The 21,678-nt window shown below is 38.8% G+C and overlaps 1 protein-coding gene across 10 annotated transcripts in view; it reads left to right on the top strand.

Annotated features, from left to right (window-relative positions):
- Positions 1–21,678, top strand: part of ZRANB3 (zinc finger RANBP2-type containing 3) — a 216,270-nt gene that overhangs the window by 182,180 nt on the left and 12,412 nt on the right. For all 10 annotated transcript variants that reach the window (XR_011428187.1, XR_011428186.1, XM_070240766.1 and 7 more), the window contains 5 exons: positions 9,150–9,537; positions 12,224–12,421; positions 16,048–16,139; positions 18,988–19,089; positions 20,283–20,425. Coding sequence is in view for 8 of the 10 variants with exons in the window: in XM_070240766.1 (XP_070096867.1) it covers positions 9,150–9,537; positions 12,224–12,421; positions 16,048–16,139; positions 18,988–19,089; positions 20,283–20,425 (923 nt within the window). In the remaining 2 variants the exon portion in view is untranslated. The remainder of the gene's footprint in view (positions 1–9,149; positions 9,538–12,223; positions 12,422–16,047; positions 16,140–18,987; positions 19,090–20,282; positions 20,426–21,678) is intronic.

Genomic DNA, 21,678 nt, shown 5'->3' with positions numbered 1-21,678 from the left:
GGAAATGAAGGGGAGGAGGAGAGACAGAGGTTCTTAGAGGCAGTGGTATTTAGGGAGTGGATTACTTCTGCCCTCCCTCCCATCCCGTTTCAGTCTGTGGTGAAGGGGTTTCCCGTCTCTCCACTCCCTCTCAGGGCTTTCTCCGCCTTCCCCTGGAGGAGGAGTTGTTAACCTGATTTTTCAGAGCATGAGAACTTGGGTGGGCTGCAGTTCAGGGCTAGTGGGTTACTGTACTCTGCAGAGGCGTGCCTCTCGCACTTGTGTCTCCACTGTAAGTAGAGCAGATGTGCCTCCCCTGGAAGGCCCTATGGTCTCCTCTGCTGCTAGATTTGGGGTGAGAAGTCAGAAGTCCCATTGTGGGTTTGGGTTTTAGCCAGCTTCTTCAGTACACCTTTTACCAAAATTTTACTTTGGTGCTGTCAGGCACTTACAGGTCTACTAATAAAGTCCGTTCCTTTTTATTCATAAGGCTATTACTATAGAGAAGGCTCGTTTGTCAAGGATTCCCAGACGGACTCCACGAACTCCTAACAGTGGTAGTGGTAATGAAGAGGAAAATAAAAATTCCAGACATTTCAGAGGTAGAATCAACAGAGTGTGGCCTGGATGAAACCCTGCCTGATAGCAGCAAGTGCAGAAAGGGGAGGGGAGTTTGAAGCAAGCATTTAAGGGAGTTGCCAGAACCAGAGGTAGGTAGGGGAGGACAAAATGAAGTGGTAGGAAGTGATCCAGTTTACTCTAAAACTGGAGAATCCAGAGCAGAGGGCTTCGTGGTTAATTTGGTAAGGAGTGGGGAGCCAAGAGATTGTGATGGTAGGAGAGGAGCTGGCTGATGGACAGCATGAAGGGTCCATTCAGGACCTCTTGAGGTTGAGGAGCCTCTGAACCACTCAGCTGATGTCCGTGAGGCCTTTGGACACCAGGCCTTAAAAGAGAGATTATGGCACGTGGGTACTGATTAACTTACCCCTCTGAGTCACATTCTAGTGATCTGTCCATTATATTATATAATATTTTGGTTTTAAGTTCTAATTGTCCTTGTTGGAAGAGATAGCCATTCCCAAAAACATTTGCCTGCACTGCATTTGATGTCATCTTTAAAAAAGAAGTAATAACATTTTTTCTTTTTTTTACCACTTTGTTTTTTTAATCAGAGTGTTGTTTTATTTTCTCTATGCCCACAGAAAAAAACTTGTGCCTAAGAGTGGATCATTGCCAAAATTTTATTTAACTACATAGGAATGGACATTTTGCAAAATCTGAAAATTCAGTCAGTCATTTCTTTTTTAGGAGAATTTAAATTCATCTTTTTTTTAGTTAGATAATTAAAACCCTACTTTTGTGACTCTCTATCCTCTGGCTTGTTTACAAATTTTAGTGAAGGCTTTTAGTTCCAGTTCCAGTCATTAATCGTCTGCCATTCAGCAGACAAGCAAGATGTCCCAATCACCCATTTGTAACACAGCGGATTTGTTAATTCTTTTAGGAACGGGAGATGAATGATATGAGGCAGTCATGGTTCCTACCAGAGCTGCCCTTTGATCAAAGCCTGTTAAACCCGTCCTCAGTGCTTTTGGTGGTGGTGTGTGCTGCTCTGGAGCCGCACCAGGCTTTGAAGTACTTTATTGTTTTTATGAGTTTTACTAGATTTCCTTTTCCTCTCCTTCAGTTGTAATAACTGACTTTTAATCCTATCGTCATGGCCAGGGGATTTGTCTCTAAAGAGCAGTGGTTTACCCTGGTGCAAAGCAGAGCAAATATATTAGGTCCCTGAACCTTTCAGATAAAAACACGCATTTTGCCACCTTAAGCATTTTTCAGTTTTTATTCCCAGCACTTCTCGGCAAAAACAATATTTTTTCTTTTGTTTTTCAAAAACAATATTGAACAAAAGACAGGAACATAATAACTGAGTGTTAAGTATATAACTGCAGAGAGGAATATGTTCTTCTATTTTCCACATCACTTATGACATAGGTATGTTGACTTAACTATTTCCCTAAGCCTTGTGATAAAAATTACTGCAAACTTAGATTGCTCCTCCTTTTTTAGAAACACCTACATTTAAGTTTCTTGTTTATTACACATTACAAAGTTCACTTAATATAGTTATTTCTTTACAAGGACAAATAGTAATGATGAGTTAGAACATTTTCTATAATTTGTTACTATAATGTCTCTTCTAAGTGCAAGAATGTAGTTACAAAACATAAAAGACTTTTTAGCTTAATCTTGCTATTAAGTAACAAAGCTTTCCTAGGCCATAAAAATATTTTGTCTTTCTGTATTCCTGCCTTTCTTTACCACTGAGAAATGCTGATAACATTAATAAAGTTGGTAATTTTTCAAATGTGGAACTGCCAGGATGGTATGGGTGCTGAGTGTTTGACTATCAGTATGCTGTTGTAATTAGAGGATTCTGGTCTATTTTGGCGACACTGATAAAGCTTGCTCCTGCAAGGAGTCATGTTACTGATAATCTAATACTTTTAGAAAACGTGTTTATTTGGGGAACATTTTGTTTACAATTATTTCCTACTGCCTTTTTTTCAGATGCTTTAATCAGTGGATCCATATTCACTTTGTAAAAAACTAATTTAATAAAAAAAAGACAAAAAGGAAATTAATTAGAAGCATCTGACAGATACAGGAATTTTGCATTCACATTTAGTATCTGTGTCTACAGCTCTCATTCAAGGTCACTTCCTTCTTTTATTAACCAGACATGTCCCAAATACCTGCTGGAATCTCCATAAGGAGCTCATGATGATATGGCACTGTCTCAAAGCATCAAGGATAGTGTGTTTAGTTTTAAGCTGAGCTACGTGACATTGTGCCTTTGAGTCCTGCCAGCACAGTAATTCCCTAGCGGTTACAATCCATGCACTTTCTTCTACTCACCTCATCAATAGTTTCTCTCTGTTTGACTGTGTGAGCATTCCCATGTCATTTGCTGTCTTATGGGAAGCAGTTCAGAGTCCAGTTACAGTAACAGACAAAGGAGCTAAGTGAATATGTTTCATGCCTGAGTAGAAGTTACTCTGTTTTGGTATTTTTCAGGTTTTGAAGTTATTACTTGAGAGAAGCTGAGGGATTCTTATTAAGTATTTCAGAGAATTTATGTATTTGTTTCCCCTTAAAAGGAGCTAGGGGGCTGGCCCAGTGGCGCAGCAGTTGAATTCATGTGTTCTGCTTCAGAGGCCCGGGGTCCGCTGGTTCGGATCCTGGGTGCGGACCTATGCACTGCTTGTCAAGCCATGCTGTGGCAGGCATCCCGCATATAAAGCAGAGGAAGATGGGCACGGATGTTAACTCAGGGCCAGTCTTCCTCAGCAAAAAGAGGAGGATTGGCAGCAGATGTTAGCTCAGGGCTAATCTTCCTCAAAAAAAAAATCAAATATAAAAAAGAGCTAGTTTACATATGTCTACACGTGTACATTCACACATGAACCCTCACTCTCTCTTCTGTAGAAAATTCAGGAAAGAAATGGAGCTATCAAACCACATGTGCATCTTCAGACGTTTGATTCTAATCCAGTAGCTCTTAACCTTTGTTGGGTCCTGAACACCTTTGAGACTATAGAGAGAGTCAAGAATTGCTCCCCAGAAATGCACATACAATCCAGACAACATTTTATAGATAATTTCAGGGATTTCTCAGGCTCATTGAAGGCCATCCAAGGTCTTGTGAGAGGCCCACGGATCCCAGCTTAAGCACTCGTGTTCAGTAAACCTGTAACCCTTCTCTGTCCCCATCCGACACCTATAATTACCATTAGGATGTGTCAAAGAGGTTTTCTCACCTGTTTTTCTATCAGTCATAGCAGCTAAGTGTCAGAGAAACCTGTCAACCAACTTCCTGCCTGATCGCTTAGAGGCTACAATCAGAAAACATAACCGATAGTATGGATCAGGTTTCTAACTGATTATCTCAGAGGAAGTCTTTATTCCTGTTAGGCCTTACAGCTTCCGGCACCCCTGCGGCCAGGGCACCAACTTGGAAGGTTAACTACCTGTAACCACATTCATCATTGTCCAATTTAGCCATCCTAACTTTAGCTAAAGTCATTGCTACTGGTTAATCTTGCCCTCTCCTTTTTCTAAAATTATACTCTGTGTGTATCCTTTGGTTCTCAAAATTATATAAAATAATTCCCTTTTCACACACCCACTCCTTTTCTGGGTTTTGCTTGCTCGAGTCTCATTTTATGATTACCCAAGCAGATGTGGTTTCAAAATAGCACCTATATTGATTACTCCCATGCACTGTAAGTAAATCCTCATGGTGGCAGAGGTATGCATCAATTTCTGATTACTGTCAGTCACTGCTAGCCTTTACTCTCAACCTGCCTCTGGCACATAATGAGAACGTCTCAGACGCTAATTTCCAAAATTAGTCAATGCTTAAAAAGTAAAAGAACTTCTTTTAAAAATAGCTTAATTAAATAGCTTAATTAAAGAGATCAACTGTAAAGCTGATATTTTAAGGCTCTGAGAATTCTTTTTGGAAAGATGTCTTAGGGTTTTTTTGTATTGTTAGGACGGTTGCTTTTTTTATAAACAAATCTGAAATAATTTTGTTGTGTTTTAGTTTTTGGTGGTCAGATGGAGAGATTAACATGTTTTTAAAGAAACAAATTCTTTAAAATGTAGAATGGGACAAAAGATTCTAATATTATTTAAACATTATTTAGTCTAAGTGATGATGGCCTGTTATTGTATATTATATTTATTTTGTATTTTATATGTGTATTTCTTATATTTTATTTATTTAGCTGTTTTATTTGCTCCTTCTAAAAATGTCTTTAAAGTATATCTAGGAAGAGAGCCAGCTGAGGGAAAGGAGTAAGACAGTAAGTTGAAAGCAAGTGTCTTAAGTGAAAGACTCTTTAGTTAGTGGTGAAATCCTTGGGTCCCAGGTCACTGGTAGTCAGCATTGTATCTTTCAGGCAGGAGACTGGAGACTCCTTTCTGGAGAAATTGACTGGACCAAGAAAAGACTATGGAGACTGAAACAGGTCTCCTGACAGTCACTGATGACCTTCAGTGAAGTCCCCCTCATGGAACTTCCAATAGCGTTTTAGTGTCTTGTTCTTAAATATGAACGGACAGCAAAGGCCACCAGGCATGGAGGAAAGCCTTTCATGTGGCAAGCAGAGAGCAAAACAAGCATGTAAGCCAAGAAAGGGATACAAAAGAAGCAGAGACAATGCAACGAGGTGAAGAAAACTTTAAAAAAAAACAAGCTACTACCATTAATATATACAGAGAAATAAAAGAAAATATTGCACCCATGAAAGCAGAACAAGGAAAAGCCCTTAGAAATTGAACTGTAATATCAGAAAATAATAATTCAACAAGGATAGAAAGGAAGATAATGAGGAAATCACACAGAAAGTAGAACAAATAGAGATAGAAAAAGTGAAGAAAATGAAATGATCAGTTCAGAAGCTTTTTGCTTAGTAGAATTCCAGAAAGAGAAGACAGAGGAAGGAAAAAAATAGAAGAAAATTTCCCAGAACTGAGGGACGTGAGTTTTTTTGATTGAAGGTGCCCAGTGAGCACCCCATGTATTGAATGGGAACCCAAAACACACAGCCGCTAAAGCCACGACTCTCCTGATTTTTCTCCCTTTCTTAGTGTTCCTTTTGTGTTTCCTTCCTTGGTATCTCTTCCTCATTCCACCCTTAAATGTTGTTCCCCTCCTTTCTGTCCTTGACTTTCACCTTTTCTTACTTCCTCCTCCCTCCCTGTATCATGACATTCGCTCCTCTGATTGTAACCACCTCTATATGTCAGGGGTCCTGGATGTGTGAATCCAGTTCTCTCTTTCTCTAGAATTCCAGACCTGCTTCCTGGAACTCTCCACTCGGGACCCACCAGCCCTCATACATGTCTAAGAGTGAACTGATTTTCTTATTTCTTCTCTTTTTGCCTTCTAATGAGCCCATTTATCTTCCCATATTCCCTGTTACAGTAACTGAAAATATCATCCCTACAATGGTACAAGTCAGAAATTTGGGATTTTGAGGATCACTCTGGGCCCGTCCATCTTCCTCACCCCTCACATTCAGTCAGTCTGTCCTATCAGATCTTCTTGGTGATAAGCCCCATGTGTCCTGAGTTCCCAGGCAACCCTCCCATCCCTTCATTCTTATATATGAAGGGATGACCAAGGTCCTTGGCCATTTCAGAAGAAGATCTGTAGCATGAAAGAGGTGAACAAACATAAACTAATACATAAACTGATGCTAAAGATAAGTTTTTAAAAACTCAGATTAGTAGCGTCAGATTTGAGATTTTATTGCAAATATAAAGTCAGAATACTACGAAAAAGAAATGGAATAAGAAGGAACTTTTAGATGTTAAAAATATGACTGCCAAAACAAAATAATTCTTAATTGAAAGATAAAAATAGAGAAAAACTCCAAGAGTTTAGAGGGTAAAAAGACAAAGAGAAGGAAAATATGGGAATAAAAGATAGGATATAAATGTCTCAGTCTAATGTTCTGCAAACAGGAATTCCAGAAAAAAAGAAAATGAAGAGGAAGAAACTAGAAATTTCCAAAAGCTAAAGATAATCAAAACAATTCAAAATTAAGGTATCCTGGGTGCTAAGTAGAAGGCATATAGATATAGATATATAAATATAGGTCATGGTGAAAATTTAGAACACCAGGAATAAAAAGAAAATCCTGAAAGCCTCTAAAATGAAGAAAAAGTTTGCAACTTATGAAGGAACACTGTTAATATCATCAGATGTGGGAAGAAATAGAGCAATGTCTAAAGATTTAAGGAGAATTGTATGCCCCATGAAACTGCTGACTAAGGGTTAGGGCAAAATTGGCTCGTTTCTAGACATGCAAGGACTCAGAAAATTGACCTCCATGTAAAAACACCATGGTTTAACTAGAAATAGCTGATAGAATTTGTTCATAGAATTTGCTGAACATTTGCTAGTATTTTCAAAGTCCTGCAAGCCCTCTTTGCAGTCCTATTATATGAAATAGAACATTTTGTTTAAATGTTTATCTTTGTTTCTGTTACTTTTTTTTACCACTAAACTCCATCCATCTGCTAATCTCTCTGCTTTTCTCCATCCTTTTGTTAGAATTTCTCTTGTGCATTGTTTTAAAAATCTTATCTCATGGTTAATGATTTCAGTCTTTATATTTTTACCTAGATTCTGTAATTTCCACAACTAATTAGATGACTTTTTTTATAGTATATGAGAATATATAAATAACAGTCGTACAAAATAAAAGTTGAACATTATGACGGGAGGGAGCTCTTTTCCTATAATATATGTTTTAATTTTGCCAATATGGGAACAACCTAAATCTTCCTTCCTTCTCCTTTGCTTTTTTTGGAATTTTTACATTTATGATTATATATATATATATATGTATAATTATAAAATTCATCATTTTAACCATTTTTAAGTGTGTACTTCAATAGTGATGCCACTTAATACTAAATTCACAATGTTATGCAACCATCACCACTATTTTCAACTTTTTCATTACCCCAAACAGAGACTCTGTAACCATTTAGCAATAACTCCCCATTTTCCTTTCCATAGCTCCCACTGATTCTTCTGTCTTTATGAATTTGCTAAATCTATCTTTCTTATGCAGCACCACTAAGAAGTGCAGATAAGATTTATTATGTAAAATCTCTCTTTACAATATACAGTATTTTGCTATCGTTATCTATAGTATCTGTCTTTGTTATCTATTGCTGCATAACAAATTACCCCAAAATTTAGTGTCTTCAAACAACAATAGTCATATATTATTTCTTATGGTTTCTGTAAGTGAGGGATTGAGCCAGGGTATAATGGAGATGATGTGTCTCTACCCTATGATGACTGGGACCTTTGCTCAAAGACCTCCAGGCTGGGATCTGGAAACACCTGAAGGATTGTTTACTCACTGTCTGGTAATTGATGCTGCCTGTACCCTGGGGGCCTATATGGGGTTGCCAACTTGAATATCCACGCGTAGTTTCTCCAAGTGGCCTGGGCTTCCCTACAACATGATGCCTAGGCTCCCAAGGCGAGCATCCCAAGATGTAAAGAGAGAGAGACAGAGTGCCAATAGCCAAGTGGAAGCCATGTTACCTTCAACGACCAAGCCTCAGAAGTCTCACAGCGTCACTTTCACTGTATTCTGTTAATTGAGATGGTTACACAAGTCCACCCAGTTTCAAGGGAGGGGAACACAGACCCCACCTCTAAATGTAGGTGTGTCAATGTCACATTGTGAGAAGAACATGTGAAATGGGATAAGAATTGGTGTGGCTATCATTGGAAATGCAGTGTGCCACAGTGTGTGTCCACCATGGTACCCAATTGAGGCCCCAGCAAGACTTCTCTAAAACTAACTCATTTAATTTACGTTAACTGCCAGCTAGTTGATCATAGAGATAGGTATCTTCCTTTCTTTAATAGGAGGCTGAGATTTATATATTGAAAAGATGAAAAACATGAGATAGTGATGTAGCTATTCTTAGAAAAGAGAAATATATTTCTTGAAGACAAGATAATTATTAAAATGTGTCTGTTAAAGAAGTTGTTCTAATTAATAGCTTTAATGCTATTTGAAAAATGCTCTCTGGTCAAGAAAACATTTTAATATGAAAAAGATATTGTTTATTGACATTGTATTTATAGTTTGGGCATGAAAACATTTTTCAAGGTTCTTGATTGACTTGAAATATTTAAACACACAATCGCCTCTTTTCCCTGACATACATCTAGAGCAGATAGTTTATGAAGTGTATTTTTATGACATAACTTCTATAGCCAAGTTACCTAACCTCTAAACCTGGAGTCCTCCTCTGAAATATGGGAAGAATAATAGTACCTGCCTCACAGAGCTGGCATGAGGATTAAATGTGCTAGTAAGTGTAAAGTGCTTGGCACGTTGTAAGTGCTAAAATAAAGTTAGACACAGGAAATATATGGATGTGTTAATGGTATCCTGCGTATATGTATGTATGAAGAGTCATAGCGTAATTGAATTCATTTCCAACAAAGTAGTCAAAAGACAAAGGAATATGGTTAAGGAAAATAGTTTGTTAAGCAGTTTCGTTTAGAAAGAGCATATTAGATTCTCCTTAATTTGATAACTCTTTGTCTTTCCTAGTTTGAAAAAGAAAAACAGCATGATATTCGATCATTCTTTTCACCAAAACCTAAGAAAAGACAATTGGTGACCTCTTCTGATGAATCACGGATGTCACAGGAGGAAAATACTGTAATGCCAGCAGACCCTGGAAAAATAGTTCCTAAAGATACCATTGATTGTGAAAGCAATTTTGAACCTAAAGCTAAAAGATTGCGATCAGTCGCCACCGATGACCGCGGCAGTCCCCTGGAGGAGAAACTGTCCTGGCCCCAGCAAACCAAAGCTCCAGGCCAGGCAACCCCCCCACTCCTCCCTGGAAAGGGCTGGCAGTGTGGTTTCTGCACCTATATCAATAACTCAGTGTTACCGTATTGTGAAATGTGTGAGAATCCTCAAGGTAGTGCTGGTGAGTACATGAGGGTGACCGTGGCGGGGCTGGCAGTGGTGTCTTCAGGTAACTGACCTGTGCTTTTAGAGATGACAGCCGTTATCAGAGGTTAGTGTGGCTCGGCACTGACTGTAGCTTTTAAGCTAGAGTAAGAACTTCACATAGTGAAGACTGAATTTATCCCCTTGTGGAATGTGAAAAGCTCCCAGTTCTGTCAAGAATGTATATCCCCGAGTGTCTGAGACATGGCATTAATTTGGCACAAATGGACATTTCTGATTAATGCCAGCAGGAAATGAATTCAGTGGGCAGGAATAGAAGCTCTGTTGCTATGGCAGCAAATATGCTTTATAGTCATAGACCTGCTGTTTTCTTTCCTCTGTAGATAATGCTTGTTTTTAAAGAAATTATAGTTATTTTTGTTTAAATAGCAAAATAATTCAATGTAGCTTCTTTGCCTAGTAAAATATACATGGTGCCATGATTCTTGCATGACAAATTATAAATATTCCCCTATAGATCTTCTTTTAAGAACGAATTTGATATCTGTTTTTAAGTTTATTCTTTTCCAAAACATGCTATTTTAAAAGTAGAAATCGTAAACATACTTCAGAGTATGTTTTTATAGCATGATACACCATCTTTTATTTTGTTTTTGAAATGGTTATTAATACCTGTGGTGGTCTTAAGAAAAAGATCATTAGTATTCCTTTTATTTCCAATTTTAAAGACCATTTTTATGGTAACTCAAAATGCCAAGTTGACACTTTTGGAAACTGGAAGAAATAATTTTATTTTCTCTGTTGTAATAGTTGTACACATCTACTTTTCAGTCATCTGGGAATTCTTGAGAGTATTGACATTAACAAAGACTCCACTAAGATATAAGTTCTGATACTGCAATTCCTTCCTGCCTGCCTTGCTTCCCTCTGTCTTACTTTTGATCTGAAAGGAAATGTAATCAGTAGCGGAGTCTTTCCTCTTTCAATTCTGGGTGTTCCTACCAAAATGACAAGTCTGCCATCTGGGTGGTTATATTTGAAATGTGGACACCTGTTGTCTATGAACTAAATTGGAACCACAAGCTTATTCCATATAATATCTCTCACAATTTGCATTATCTCATTCAATTTCCAACTGCTTCAGGCAATAAAAATAAAGTATCTCGTGACTGCAAAATAATGTCAGTTCACGTTAAGTATATAAGTTGAGCGGTTTAGCAACAGAAATCGTAGTTTAATAGGGTTTTATAGTTCTGATTTTTCTTTGTGATACCAAGAGCAACAATAAAAATGTCTAAACCCATGATTTAATTAATTCTCAAGCAACCTAAAGGAAAACAAAACACCTTTTGTGAATATGAAACAATATTCACAAACGATATGAATTGATTAAAGAGAAATACATATCCTAAGTAACAGTGATATTACTGTATATAAATATAATAATTATTAGACTAATATCACTACACTTTGGCAAAATTATGTCCAACCTTGATTTGGATGCACCCCGGAAGTTGAAAATTCTAATTAATTCTAATTCATCTAAATTTTTTTGTCCAATGCCTGCCCTATAACACTTTGAGGAAATGGTAGAATCTGAGAAGTTAAAGGAGCAATATTAGTTCCCATAAAATACCGTTGCATAAAGGTGGCTAATGCAGTCTCTAGTACATTAGATAAAATTTGGCATAGTATTTAATGAACACTAATATTTGTCAATAGGTAACACTTCTGTCATCTTTGTTCTTAATACCGGTTGTTTGTACTTGACATCTTACAGTTCATATCCCCAGACTTCTATCTCTCACTTGAATTCCAGATTGGATATGGCCAGTGGCCTATGTGACGTCTCCACCTGGATGTCTAATAGGTACCTCACGCTTAACATGTCCAAAATGGAATTCTTGATTCACCACCACCACATTTAACACTCAAATCTTCTCTTCCCTCATCTTCCCTACATCATGCTAAAAACCTAGGAAGCATCCTTGATTCCTCTCTCTCCTCCCACACTTGATCCAGCAAGTTCTGCTGGTATAACCTCTAAAATATATCTTGATTCTAGCCACTTTATCTTTATTGCTACCATCCTACTGGAAGCCATCATTCTCTCTCTCAGACCTCAGGAACCTCCCTACCAGAGCCCCTTGTGGTCCATCTCTACACAGCAGCCAGAGTGACCCTTAAAATTTTAAATCATTATATTCCTTTGCCTAAAGCCCTCTAATGGCTTCCAGTTACATTTAGAATCTAATCCAAGAATACAGGCCCCCGGGCCAGGCTTCCCAGATTCATGCACAGCTCTCAGCTCAAATGGGGATCCTCCAAGCACTTTTACTCCCTTCACCCCTTCTCCTTACTCAGAAAAACCCTGTTTTTTTCTTTCTCTGAAAAGCCCCTAATTATTTGTTACCCGTTTATTTCTATCTCTGCCAGATAGTGTGGAATCTCCAGGAAGCGCAGAGACTTACCTGTCTGGTCCCTTGCTGCCTCTCCAGTGCCTCGAGTAGCACTTGGCATTTAGTGACTCCCAGTGACGTTTCCAAAGAATGAGCAAATATTGTTGACTTTGTTTCTTTTTTATGAGACCTAGCTGTGACTTTTTTTAAACTTTACTTTTTAGACTTGGCTTAGAGTAAATGATGACTTTATTTAAATTTATATGTAAATTATTTGTTTGATTTTCATAATTCTACAAATAGATAGCCTCAGCTATCCCCAGGATAAAAACAGAAAGGAGAAAGATGATTCTCAGAAAGACACCTCCAAAAAAGTTTGGACTAGTGCTGACTGTGAAAAACGAGTCCTTGCACAGTCAGAACCTGAACCTTTGGCTGAGAGCAAGGAAGAAGTATCCAAAATCGAGACGGAAGATGGAACCACGCCCAAGCCAGGTGATGGTAAGTCTTGTTTCCATTTCTAGCATCCAAATAATAGCCATGTACTTAGACATGTAATACTGTTAGTAGATTTGTGATTACTACCTTGTTCCAGGTTTGTTCTATTCTCATTTATATTAAAAATACCAACCATTTGTAACCACGTACTTAAACACAAGATGGCAAGAAGAGCAGAGCTGTTGGCATTCAGACATTACACAGAGAGTAGGACTGATACATAGCTGCACGCACTGCCCCCAGGCCTGTTGCCCAGCCTCAACCAAGCCTGGCCCATGGGGGTGGTTTTGATATTTGGGAGGTTCTTTTGGACAAAATTGTAAGATTGACAGATTATTAACGGCCACTTAGGAGATCATTAATCCTCTACACATGAATTTCTTTTAAATGGCTACAATTAATTGGGATATTTTAAATTTAAGAGTTTTTTTTTTTAAGGAAATGTTTTTAAGGTACATAATTTCAAGACTATGTGAATCATGACTGTACTTGGAGCCAACCATGTAGCGTTTCGGATTTATTTACTTCTTGGTTGATTCCATTCATTATTTATAGCTGTGATGGTTGGCAAATACCAGCCTGTATGTCATACATCACTATCTTTATGGGCCAGCTGGCAAAAGATTGTGAGTACTTTTGAGTAGTTTCCTTGTTACTCAGTTAGTGACCATAGTAACCCACAGATTGATGTTCTTATTATAACAACCCCAGAATTGTCAAGATGTCGGACTGTTGAAGTTTTTCTTCTAAATCAATTGCTATTAAACATAGATATAATTTGCTGTCAGATTCATAGCTTTAAAATGAAATGTTCATTTAAGAATTTCTGAGCTCAAGGCATCCTCCTTTCTTCTTTCCTCAACCTTCCTTCCGTCTCATTCCTCAAGGTCTTCCCAAAGAATATCTCAGAAGGGATCCTGTTTAGTCTGTTAGTTTTAAGGGACTTTAAGTAGACTGTGTAGACTCAGGTGGGGTATACCTTTTATGTCTCTAGTTTCCTTGTTTCTGCTGTGACAATCCCCCAAGTGCTGATGAGGCTCTTGGAGGACAGCATATGGCTCAGTGCACTAAACAGCAGGCCCAGAATCAACAGCTGGCAATTGTCATCAACTGGGCCATGAGTCTCTTCATCTATTGCCAGGAAATTCTGGCTTGGTAGGTGTACTTCACTTGGTAGGTGAAATTCTGGCCCCTTGAGGAAGACATATATTAGTTTTACTTACAAATACTTTTCAAAAATCATCCGACTTTTAGAAATTCTATTCTGCTGGTGAAATCTGCGTTGGCCTCATCCACTCCAGACCATGCCAGCATTGCCCCTATGCATATCCCCTGTTCCTTTTTTGACTTCTCAGATCACTGGGCTAACTCCACACAAGCAATATGCTTCCCATGTCCCCACTAACATGATTTCCGTGAAAAACAAACAGAAGGAAGAGGAGGCACTCTATGTTCGAATGTTTATTCTATCCGCATGTGCTCTTTTAGAATTAGAGTGGTGTGTACTATGCTGGAACAGTAACTTTGTTCTAACTGGAATTCTAGGGTCTGGAAGGATGGCTGCATCTTCAAAAGATGCATCCTCTGTAGTCTCAAACTATTAAATTACACTTCATAGAAACAATGAAAAGAAATGTGTAACCCAGTGTAGCTGCTAGCTACCAAGAATATCACCTGATTTGGAATTGTTCCTATAATGCTTTTTGTCAAAGAATGACTTCTGATCTTTAAGCATTAAGGCATTAACTGTAGTTCTTCAAATTTGAAGACACAAAGATTATGAGATGAATGTATTTTATGTGCATTAAGAAGGAAAAAAACTGCTAATTAAACTATGACATAATACTTTAATTATAGACCAGACCAGGTCATACCACCTTCTGTTGCTTTGCTGTTTCTTTCATTTGTTCTTAGGGATTTGGCATTTTCTCCTGCCTTTAGTCAATTGCTTGGCATGTAATAGGCAACCCTTTTGCACATCTCGGTATCCAAATGTGAGACAGCTTCCTGTATTTGCAGGGATCTCCTTCCTTTAGGCCTGTAGAAGCACTGAGTTACTCCTTTGCAAGAATATGAAAAATTTTGGTTAGTCCTCCAATGACACATTAGCCTCTTTAATATCAAATTTATTTGATATGCTCTCCTGCTCTGTATCCAGTTTTTCTTTTAGTATGCATGATAATTTTTCAGTTCAATACCAAATCATAGTGAAACATTTTGAACATATTTTAAAGGTAATTAAACTCAACACATGTAGTGACAACAATGCTGTACATACCTCAAGTGTAGTGTTAAAATGACAACAGTATTGGGGCTGGCCCCGTGGCTGAGTGGTTAAGTTCGCGCGCTCCGCTGCAGGCGGCCCAGTGTTTCGTTGGTTCGAATCCTGGGCGCGGACATGGCACTGCTCATCAAACCACGCTGAGGCAGCGTCCCACATGCCACAACTAGAAGGAGCCACAACGAAGAATATACAACTGTGTACCAGGGGGCTTTGGGGAGAAAAAGGAAAAAAAATAAATTCTTAAAAAAAAAAAAAAATGACAACAGTATTGTAGTTATGAGTGAGCTCATGCATGCTCAGGCAGTGAGAACTGCTTCACAGCTACCACCTGGCCCAAACTGATGGTAAAATGCCACGATTATTGACTATGAGACTTGCCAATTTCAGAGATGTTAAAGTGTGGGAAAAAATGTACATTTTTGAATTTATGAAATATGGGAATAATCCACAAACCAAATTTGTAAAGTGACCAATGGCTTGATTAGAAAAATAAAAATATGATGACATTGCCAAGTAGAATGGCAAACAAATCACAGAATTCTAGATCTGGGAAAATACTTTAAAAGGTCACTGAGGAACTGTGGCAGAGGTTAAAAGCACAGGCTTGAGCCCGATTACCGGGCTTAAGTCATCTTACTTGTGGTATGACCTTGGGCAAGTTAATGTGCCTCAGTTTCTTCCTCTGTAAAATACACTACTTATTTCTGAGAGGTGTTAACATATGTACTTAGAACACATTTTAAGTGCTTAAACTGTTAACTATAATTATTATTTAAATATGTTTTGATGAGCCTATCTCTCCTGCAGAATATATTGGTCAGTGGGACTGAGAAAGGAATAAATAAAAAGAGATTATCAGAAGAGAAGCTTGTTCACTCATTTCCTTTTGTGAATGTGAGGCATGAGGTCATAGGGAATCAGGCATTTAAGTGGCCCTTGACATAGCTATATTGCTGCTGATAATTAAAATGGTGCTCATTCAGCCTCACCTTAAACCCACTCTAGCAAAAGTCTAGATTTCGGACCGCTTCTAGACTGATAACTCCTGGTAGCAGGAAATTCTCCCTTATGCCTGACTCATATGTTTTCAGCTAATTCTGAATTTGTTTCTTTCTTGTTGAGTCATTAGCAAAAGTACAAAGCAACTGGTTCCCATACAAGCCAATATGCTCTTCAGTGGCCTACCATGGAAGTTTTATTTCAAGCCCAGGCACATGTTCTTTGTCAAATATGTTGATAAATTTGATACAGCTATTTCATCATTCTAACCTGCAGAAGATTAAAATAAGATATTTTGGATTAAGGCTAGGTAAGCCTTCAGGTTCTCTTTTATCTTCTTTATTAGAACAGTTGAAGAGCTCAGACACTTTGCCAGTGTATGACACCTTAATGTTTTGTGCAAGTAAGAATACTGACCGGATTCACCTCTATACTAAGGTAAGCATCATGTGGATTCTGTAGCTTGAAACATAGAAAAGCCTTTATTTTTCATGTTTCAGTGGAGATATTTAATTTTATTAACAAAGAGATTGGCATCTAGTTCTTTTCCTCCTTAATGCTAATTCTCAAATTCCTGTGTTAAATCTGAAGATGAAGAGAAGCTGACAGCATACAGTTAAGAGCATAGACTTCAGGGCCCGAGTGCCTTGGTTCAAACCTGGTACTAACTGTGCAATCTTGGACACGTTACTTACCTGCCCTGTGCCACAGTCTCCTCAGCTGAAAGAGTGGAGAGGAGTTGTTGCAAGGATAAAATGAGCTAATTCCTGTAAAGCACTTAGCACAGTGCCCAGCCATAAGGAACTCTCAGTGAATGTAGCCGCAGCAGCAGCAGCATCTTTGCAAAAGCCTGAGGCTGCCCATCTGTCTTGAGCAAGCTTTGTGAAGCTTTGCTAATATGATCGCTCAGATTCCTGCCATAGCCTACGTTAGAGGTGCCCAAACTTTTTAGTGTCAGGTCCTCTTTACGCTCCTAAAATTTGTTGAGGACCCCAAAATATTCCGTTTATGTGGGTTACATCTATTGATATTTACTGTACTTGAAATTAAGATGAAAACACTTAAAAATATTCATTTATTTAAGAGTAGCAATAATGTAAATATATTTATATCAATAGCATATTTTTATTAAAAATATTTTATAAAACAAAAATAATATTTAGTGAGAAGAGTGGCATTGTTTTACGTTTTTAGCAGTTTTCTCTAAAGTCTTAATAGAAGACTGTGGGATGCTCATATCTGCCTGTGCCTGGAAAACTTCACCATACATCGGTGACAGAATGCAAGTGAAAAAGGCAAATTATGTTTTACTATTATTGTGAAAACACTTTTGACTTTGTGGATCCCCTGAAAGGATGTTGGGGACCATGTGAGAACTTTGACCTGGGGGAACTAGTGTGAGTATTTGAGGAAAAATTTGCTGCGATTATATTACTTTTACTTGATCTACAGTTTCAAATTTCTAATCTTTATAAGTAAAGTAAAATAATATTTGTAACTTTTTAAACTCATGGGCCATTCTATTGAAAAAATGCCGTTTTTAAAGATGACTTGTGTTGGAGCTCCCCAAACTCAGTTACATGTTTTCTACTAAGCCAAATATAGATAGAAATACATGGTGTGCCAGGTAATAATTTTCAGTTCTAACTGAAGATTAGAAGAGATTGCTAGAAGATTAGGAGATGACCAGGATCGTGAATACCAGAAGCCCTAAGCAGCCTCCATTGTAGGACCACAGCCAAGAGAGACACCAAGAATGAAGCCAGGCAGTCAACAACGCTCCTCTTAAAGGCTTGGACCCCTGTCCACCACGTGAAGCCTCTAGACATGGGGGAGCACCAAGGACTCCTCTGCTCATCTAGAAGCAGGTCTAAGTGCCTGAGCCACCCTCATCCCCCATGTTGGGGGAGCTCCAGGCCATGCTTCTCAGACCATCACATGAGAGTAACAGAGAACTGGTCCCCAGAAGGGCTTGAAGGTCAAGAAGCCAAAGGATGGACACTAGGCACAGCACACCATAGGAATTCAGAAGCCCTTTAAATTCTTTCAACTTTTTGCTCTGTACAATGAAAGCTCTGCATCCTAAATCACCTCATCAGTGTTTTTACCATTTTGGGCAGAGACAGGAGAGAAACTTCAAACTCCTGGTAGAGGGTAGAGTTTGCCTGCTGCCTAGCCAAATACAGTGACAGCCTCGCTGACTCATCTTTTGGCTCTGCCACCCAGCCTGTATAGCAGGGGCCACCTCACATTCCTGATAGCTCTCTTAATAGTCTCAAGTGCTTTGTGTGTGTGTGTGTGCTGAAGAAGATTAGCCCTGAGCTAATGTCTGTGGCAGTGTTCTTCTACTTTATATGTGGGTCACCACCACAGCATGGCTGATGAGTGATATAGGTCCGTGCCCAGGATCCGAACCTGCAAACCTGGGCCGCCAATGCAGAGTGCACCTAACTTAACCACTATGCCACAGGGCTGACCCATAGTACATTTTTATGACTATTCTAAATACTTATATGTCCCATTATCATAAAATGTTATTCAGTTAATTTTCTAAATAGGAGACACTCAGCAGATGAAATGCCACAGATCTTTTCACAGATAGAATAGAGTTGAAAAGGAATCTTTCCTTTTTACCTTAGAAGAGCTGAAATAAAATCTAGAAGTAGAAATTTGGATAAAAACCCTAGTTCACTGCCTATAAGAGGAAGAGCAGTAACAGATGTTTATCATCCTATGTTGTATTAACAGTATAACTCTAAAGAACTGTTCCTTTCAGCCAAAATCCCAAGTCTAATTCGGAGTTTAGAATAAGTGTTGCATATCTAAACTTTTAATCTATATGTAAGTACTTTTGTGTGTTTTTTCCAAAGCAGCTGTGGGAACTGTAACATTTCTTTTTGGCTGAGAGAATTAGAATATAGGTTCAACTATTGTTGATACAATAGATTTTTACAAGCAGAGACTCTTCCCTTTAGTTTTGTGAAAGAAATACTTCATGTTTAAACCTTGTGTTTGGTTGACTACAGCCCTCTACATGGCATTTTTTACCCTGAAGAGTGAATGCCTTGGAGGCATCCAGGGGGCAATGGAGAGCTTGGCCCCCCTCCTCCACTCAGAATCCTTTCAGGGCAGCTGTGTGGGTGGAATCTCGTCTGGGATGTGCCACCCCAGTTTGTCTTTTAGGAGACTGGGCATATGATGCCATAGTACAGTTCTTTACTTTTAAAATAATTACTGGTGCCTACAGACAAAATGGATTAATAATGCCTTCCTAATCTATAATCAGGATGGAAACCAGATGAACTGTAATTTCATTCCTTTGGATATAAAATTAGACCTTTGGGAAGATTTACCAGCAAGCTTTCAGCTGAAACAGAATCGCTCCCTGGTAAGAATAGCCCTATGCATTTGTTTTAAATTAAAATTTGTTGAGTAATTTTAATGACTATTTCAAGTTTAATAAAAGCAGAGTTCTTTGTGGCCTGTTGCAGAGTCAAATCACTGGTTGCATTATAAGCAGTCCAGGCAGTTCCCTTGAATTACCGTGGTGCTAAGAATAAATGTGAAATCTGTTTCCTTGGCAAATGATCACACCTAGGCTTGCTGTTTCTGTGGATAGAATCATCCTCACATCATCTAATTTCTCATTCACAGGATTAGCAACTGTGATATTTGTATCTGACAGAATCACATTTTATCTTTGAAGGTTAAGTCCTAACAATGACAAATTCTGAGAGCAGGGATAAGACCATGCTGGGTGACTCTCAATTCACTGTCAGAAGCACCAGCATGCAACTGCAGGCCGGGTATCTGCCGGGGAGGCGTTAATTCTGATCCGTGGCCAGTTTGCCTTCGCTGCTAAGAAGGGTCAACATGTGCAGGGCCTGACCCAGCAGACAGTGTACCACTTTTTACAAGAAAATAATGATTATGTTTTTGCCCTGTGAGTGGAAATCAAACATTGCCCATGGTTCAGCTGCACCTCTCTTAAAGCAAAAGGTAGCAGTGAGCTATTTTCTTTGGTGTCATCTAATCCTGATTCTCAGATTCCCAGAAAATAGCCAGTTACATGTAATTGACTAGTAAGTAAGAGTAATGGTAACCCTAATAAAAATGTGCCAGAGTTACTGATGGCTATTTTCCTGTGATAACTCAGATAGTTAAGTACAAAGCAATTCTCAGATGTTGCACTGTCCTTCTGTCACCATTGCAAGACCTGCTGTCCCCAAGACTGGTTTTGCCTCGGCCACTGGTGGGATATGTGCTTCCAACAGCTGGACCTCTTTTGGTCTCACTGAGTGCGTTATTGCTGTCGCTCCCTCTGTGCGTTAAGGACATATGCTGGCACATTTCGTGTCCTGAAATGTGCCTTTAGGGAGTCTTTGGACTGAAAGAGACCTCTGCAGAACTGGCCATAGATATTCATAATAAAGATATGAGACTGCTTCAAATTGAAGAAAGCCTTAAATGGTGAAACTCAAAAGCCTATTTTAGGGGTATAATAAAACATCAGTTTTCTGATAGGTAGCCTCACTTTCAAAGGTGAGCTGTTCATTTTTTCATTATCTCGTTTTCTGCTAGATTCTGAGGTTTGTTCGAGAATGGGGTAGTCTAACCGCCATGAAGCAAAAGATAATCAGGAAAAGCGGGCAGCTGTTCTGCAACCCAGTTCTTGCTCTGGAAGAGATCGCAAAGCAGCAAAGCAAACACAATAGTACCAAAAGGTATGAGTTGTCTTTCTTTTTTTATTTTGTATGTTATTACTTGTCATGGGTATTTCTACAGGGGCGTCTGAGGCTTTTTATGTAACCACTAATGAAGTCCTGATGAGGTAAGAGAAATAAATTATACGTAAAATGACAGCTTATCTTATAGCAACATAATTAAATATTTTGCAGATTTGATCAAATCTGCTGGAAAAGATCCGGCTGTCTGGATCTTGCGCACCATGAGTCCTGCTCATCAGGAGGGTGCCTCGGGGCCCCATCTGCCCTGTGCTGCTAGAGTGAGAACCAGCAGGGGAGCTGGTTCTATTTGATGCACCAACACCCAAGTGGTGGGAGGTACTATTATCTTGCCCAGGGTTGGGAACAAAATAAAAGGAAAGGCTAAGTGTCTCGCGTTTGTAACTGTTTTGCCTTTATCATTACAGGTCCCTTCCTAATCTCTGTACTCTTACTTTCCTTTCTTGGCATCATAATCATCTTTGCCTCACTTAGGTAGTCCCCTGCGTGATCTCAAATCCCCATTCTCTGTAGACTCTTTTCTCAGCACGAAGCAAAGATTCTCAGGAAAGGCAGTCAGTTGTTCTGTTGCCCAACTCTTGCTTTAGAAGAGATCGCAAAGCACCAAACCAAACAGCCACATTGGCAGAAGCAGCCCCTGTCGCTCTTGCTGTCTCCACAGACCTGCAATCTCTCTTCATCCTCACATCCCGTCATTTATGATCTCTAGCCTTTTCCGTCTACACAAGTGAAAGAAAGCCATCAATGGTATGCGAGGGGATGTGGCTGATCAAATAAATTATAACCCCATACAGTGAAAAATCTCTTCTGCTGTTTCAAAATATGGCATATGGTACATTCATGTGTAAGAACAAGGAATGATACTTGTGATAAATTATTAAGGGTAAAAGTAAGTATAAAAAAGATGGAAATACAAATATATGTAATTGCTGTTATTGACGTAGAAAGTATCTGGGTGGATACCTTAGAAAATCTTACCAGGGGTTTCTCTAGGACAGTGGTTCTCAACTGGGGGCAGTTTTACCCCCCAGGGTGGCAGTGTTGGGGGATGTTTTAGTTTGTCATGATTAGAGAATATAACTGGGGAACATCTAGTGGCTAGAGGCGTGGGATACTGCTAAATATCCTACAGTGAACAGAGCTGCACTCCCAAACAAAGAATTACCTGTTTCAAAATGTCAATAACATGAGTGTTGAGAAATCTTGCTCTAGATCATGAGATTAGGGGATTT

Source organism: Equus caballus, chromosome 18 (assembly GCF_041296265.1).
Source record: "Equus caballus isolate H_3958 breed thoroughbred chromosome 18, TB-T2T, whole genome shotgun sequence".
Taxonomy (NCBI): Eukaryota; Metazoa; Chordata; class Mammalia; order Perissodactyla; family Equidae; genus Equus; species Equus caballus.
This window is presented reverse-complemented; position numbering and strand designations above follow the sequence as displayed.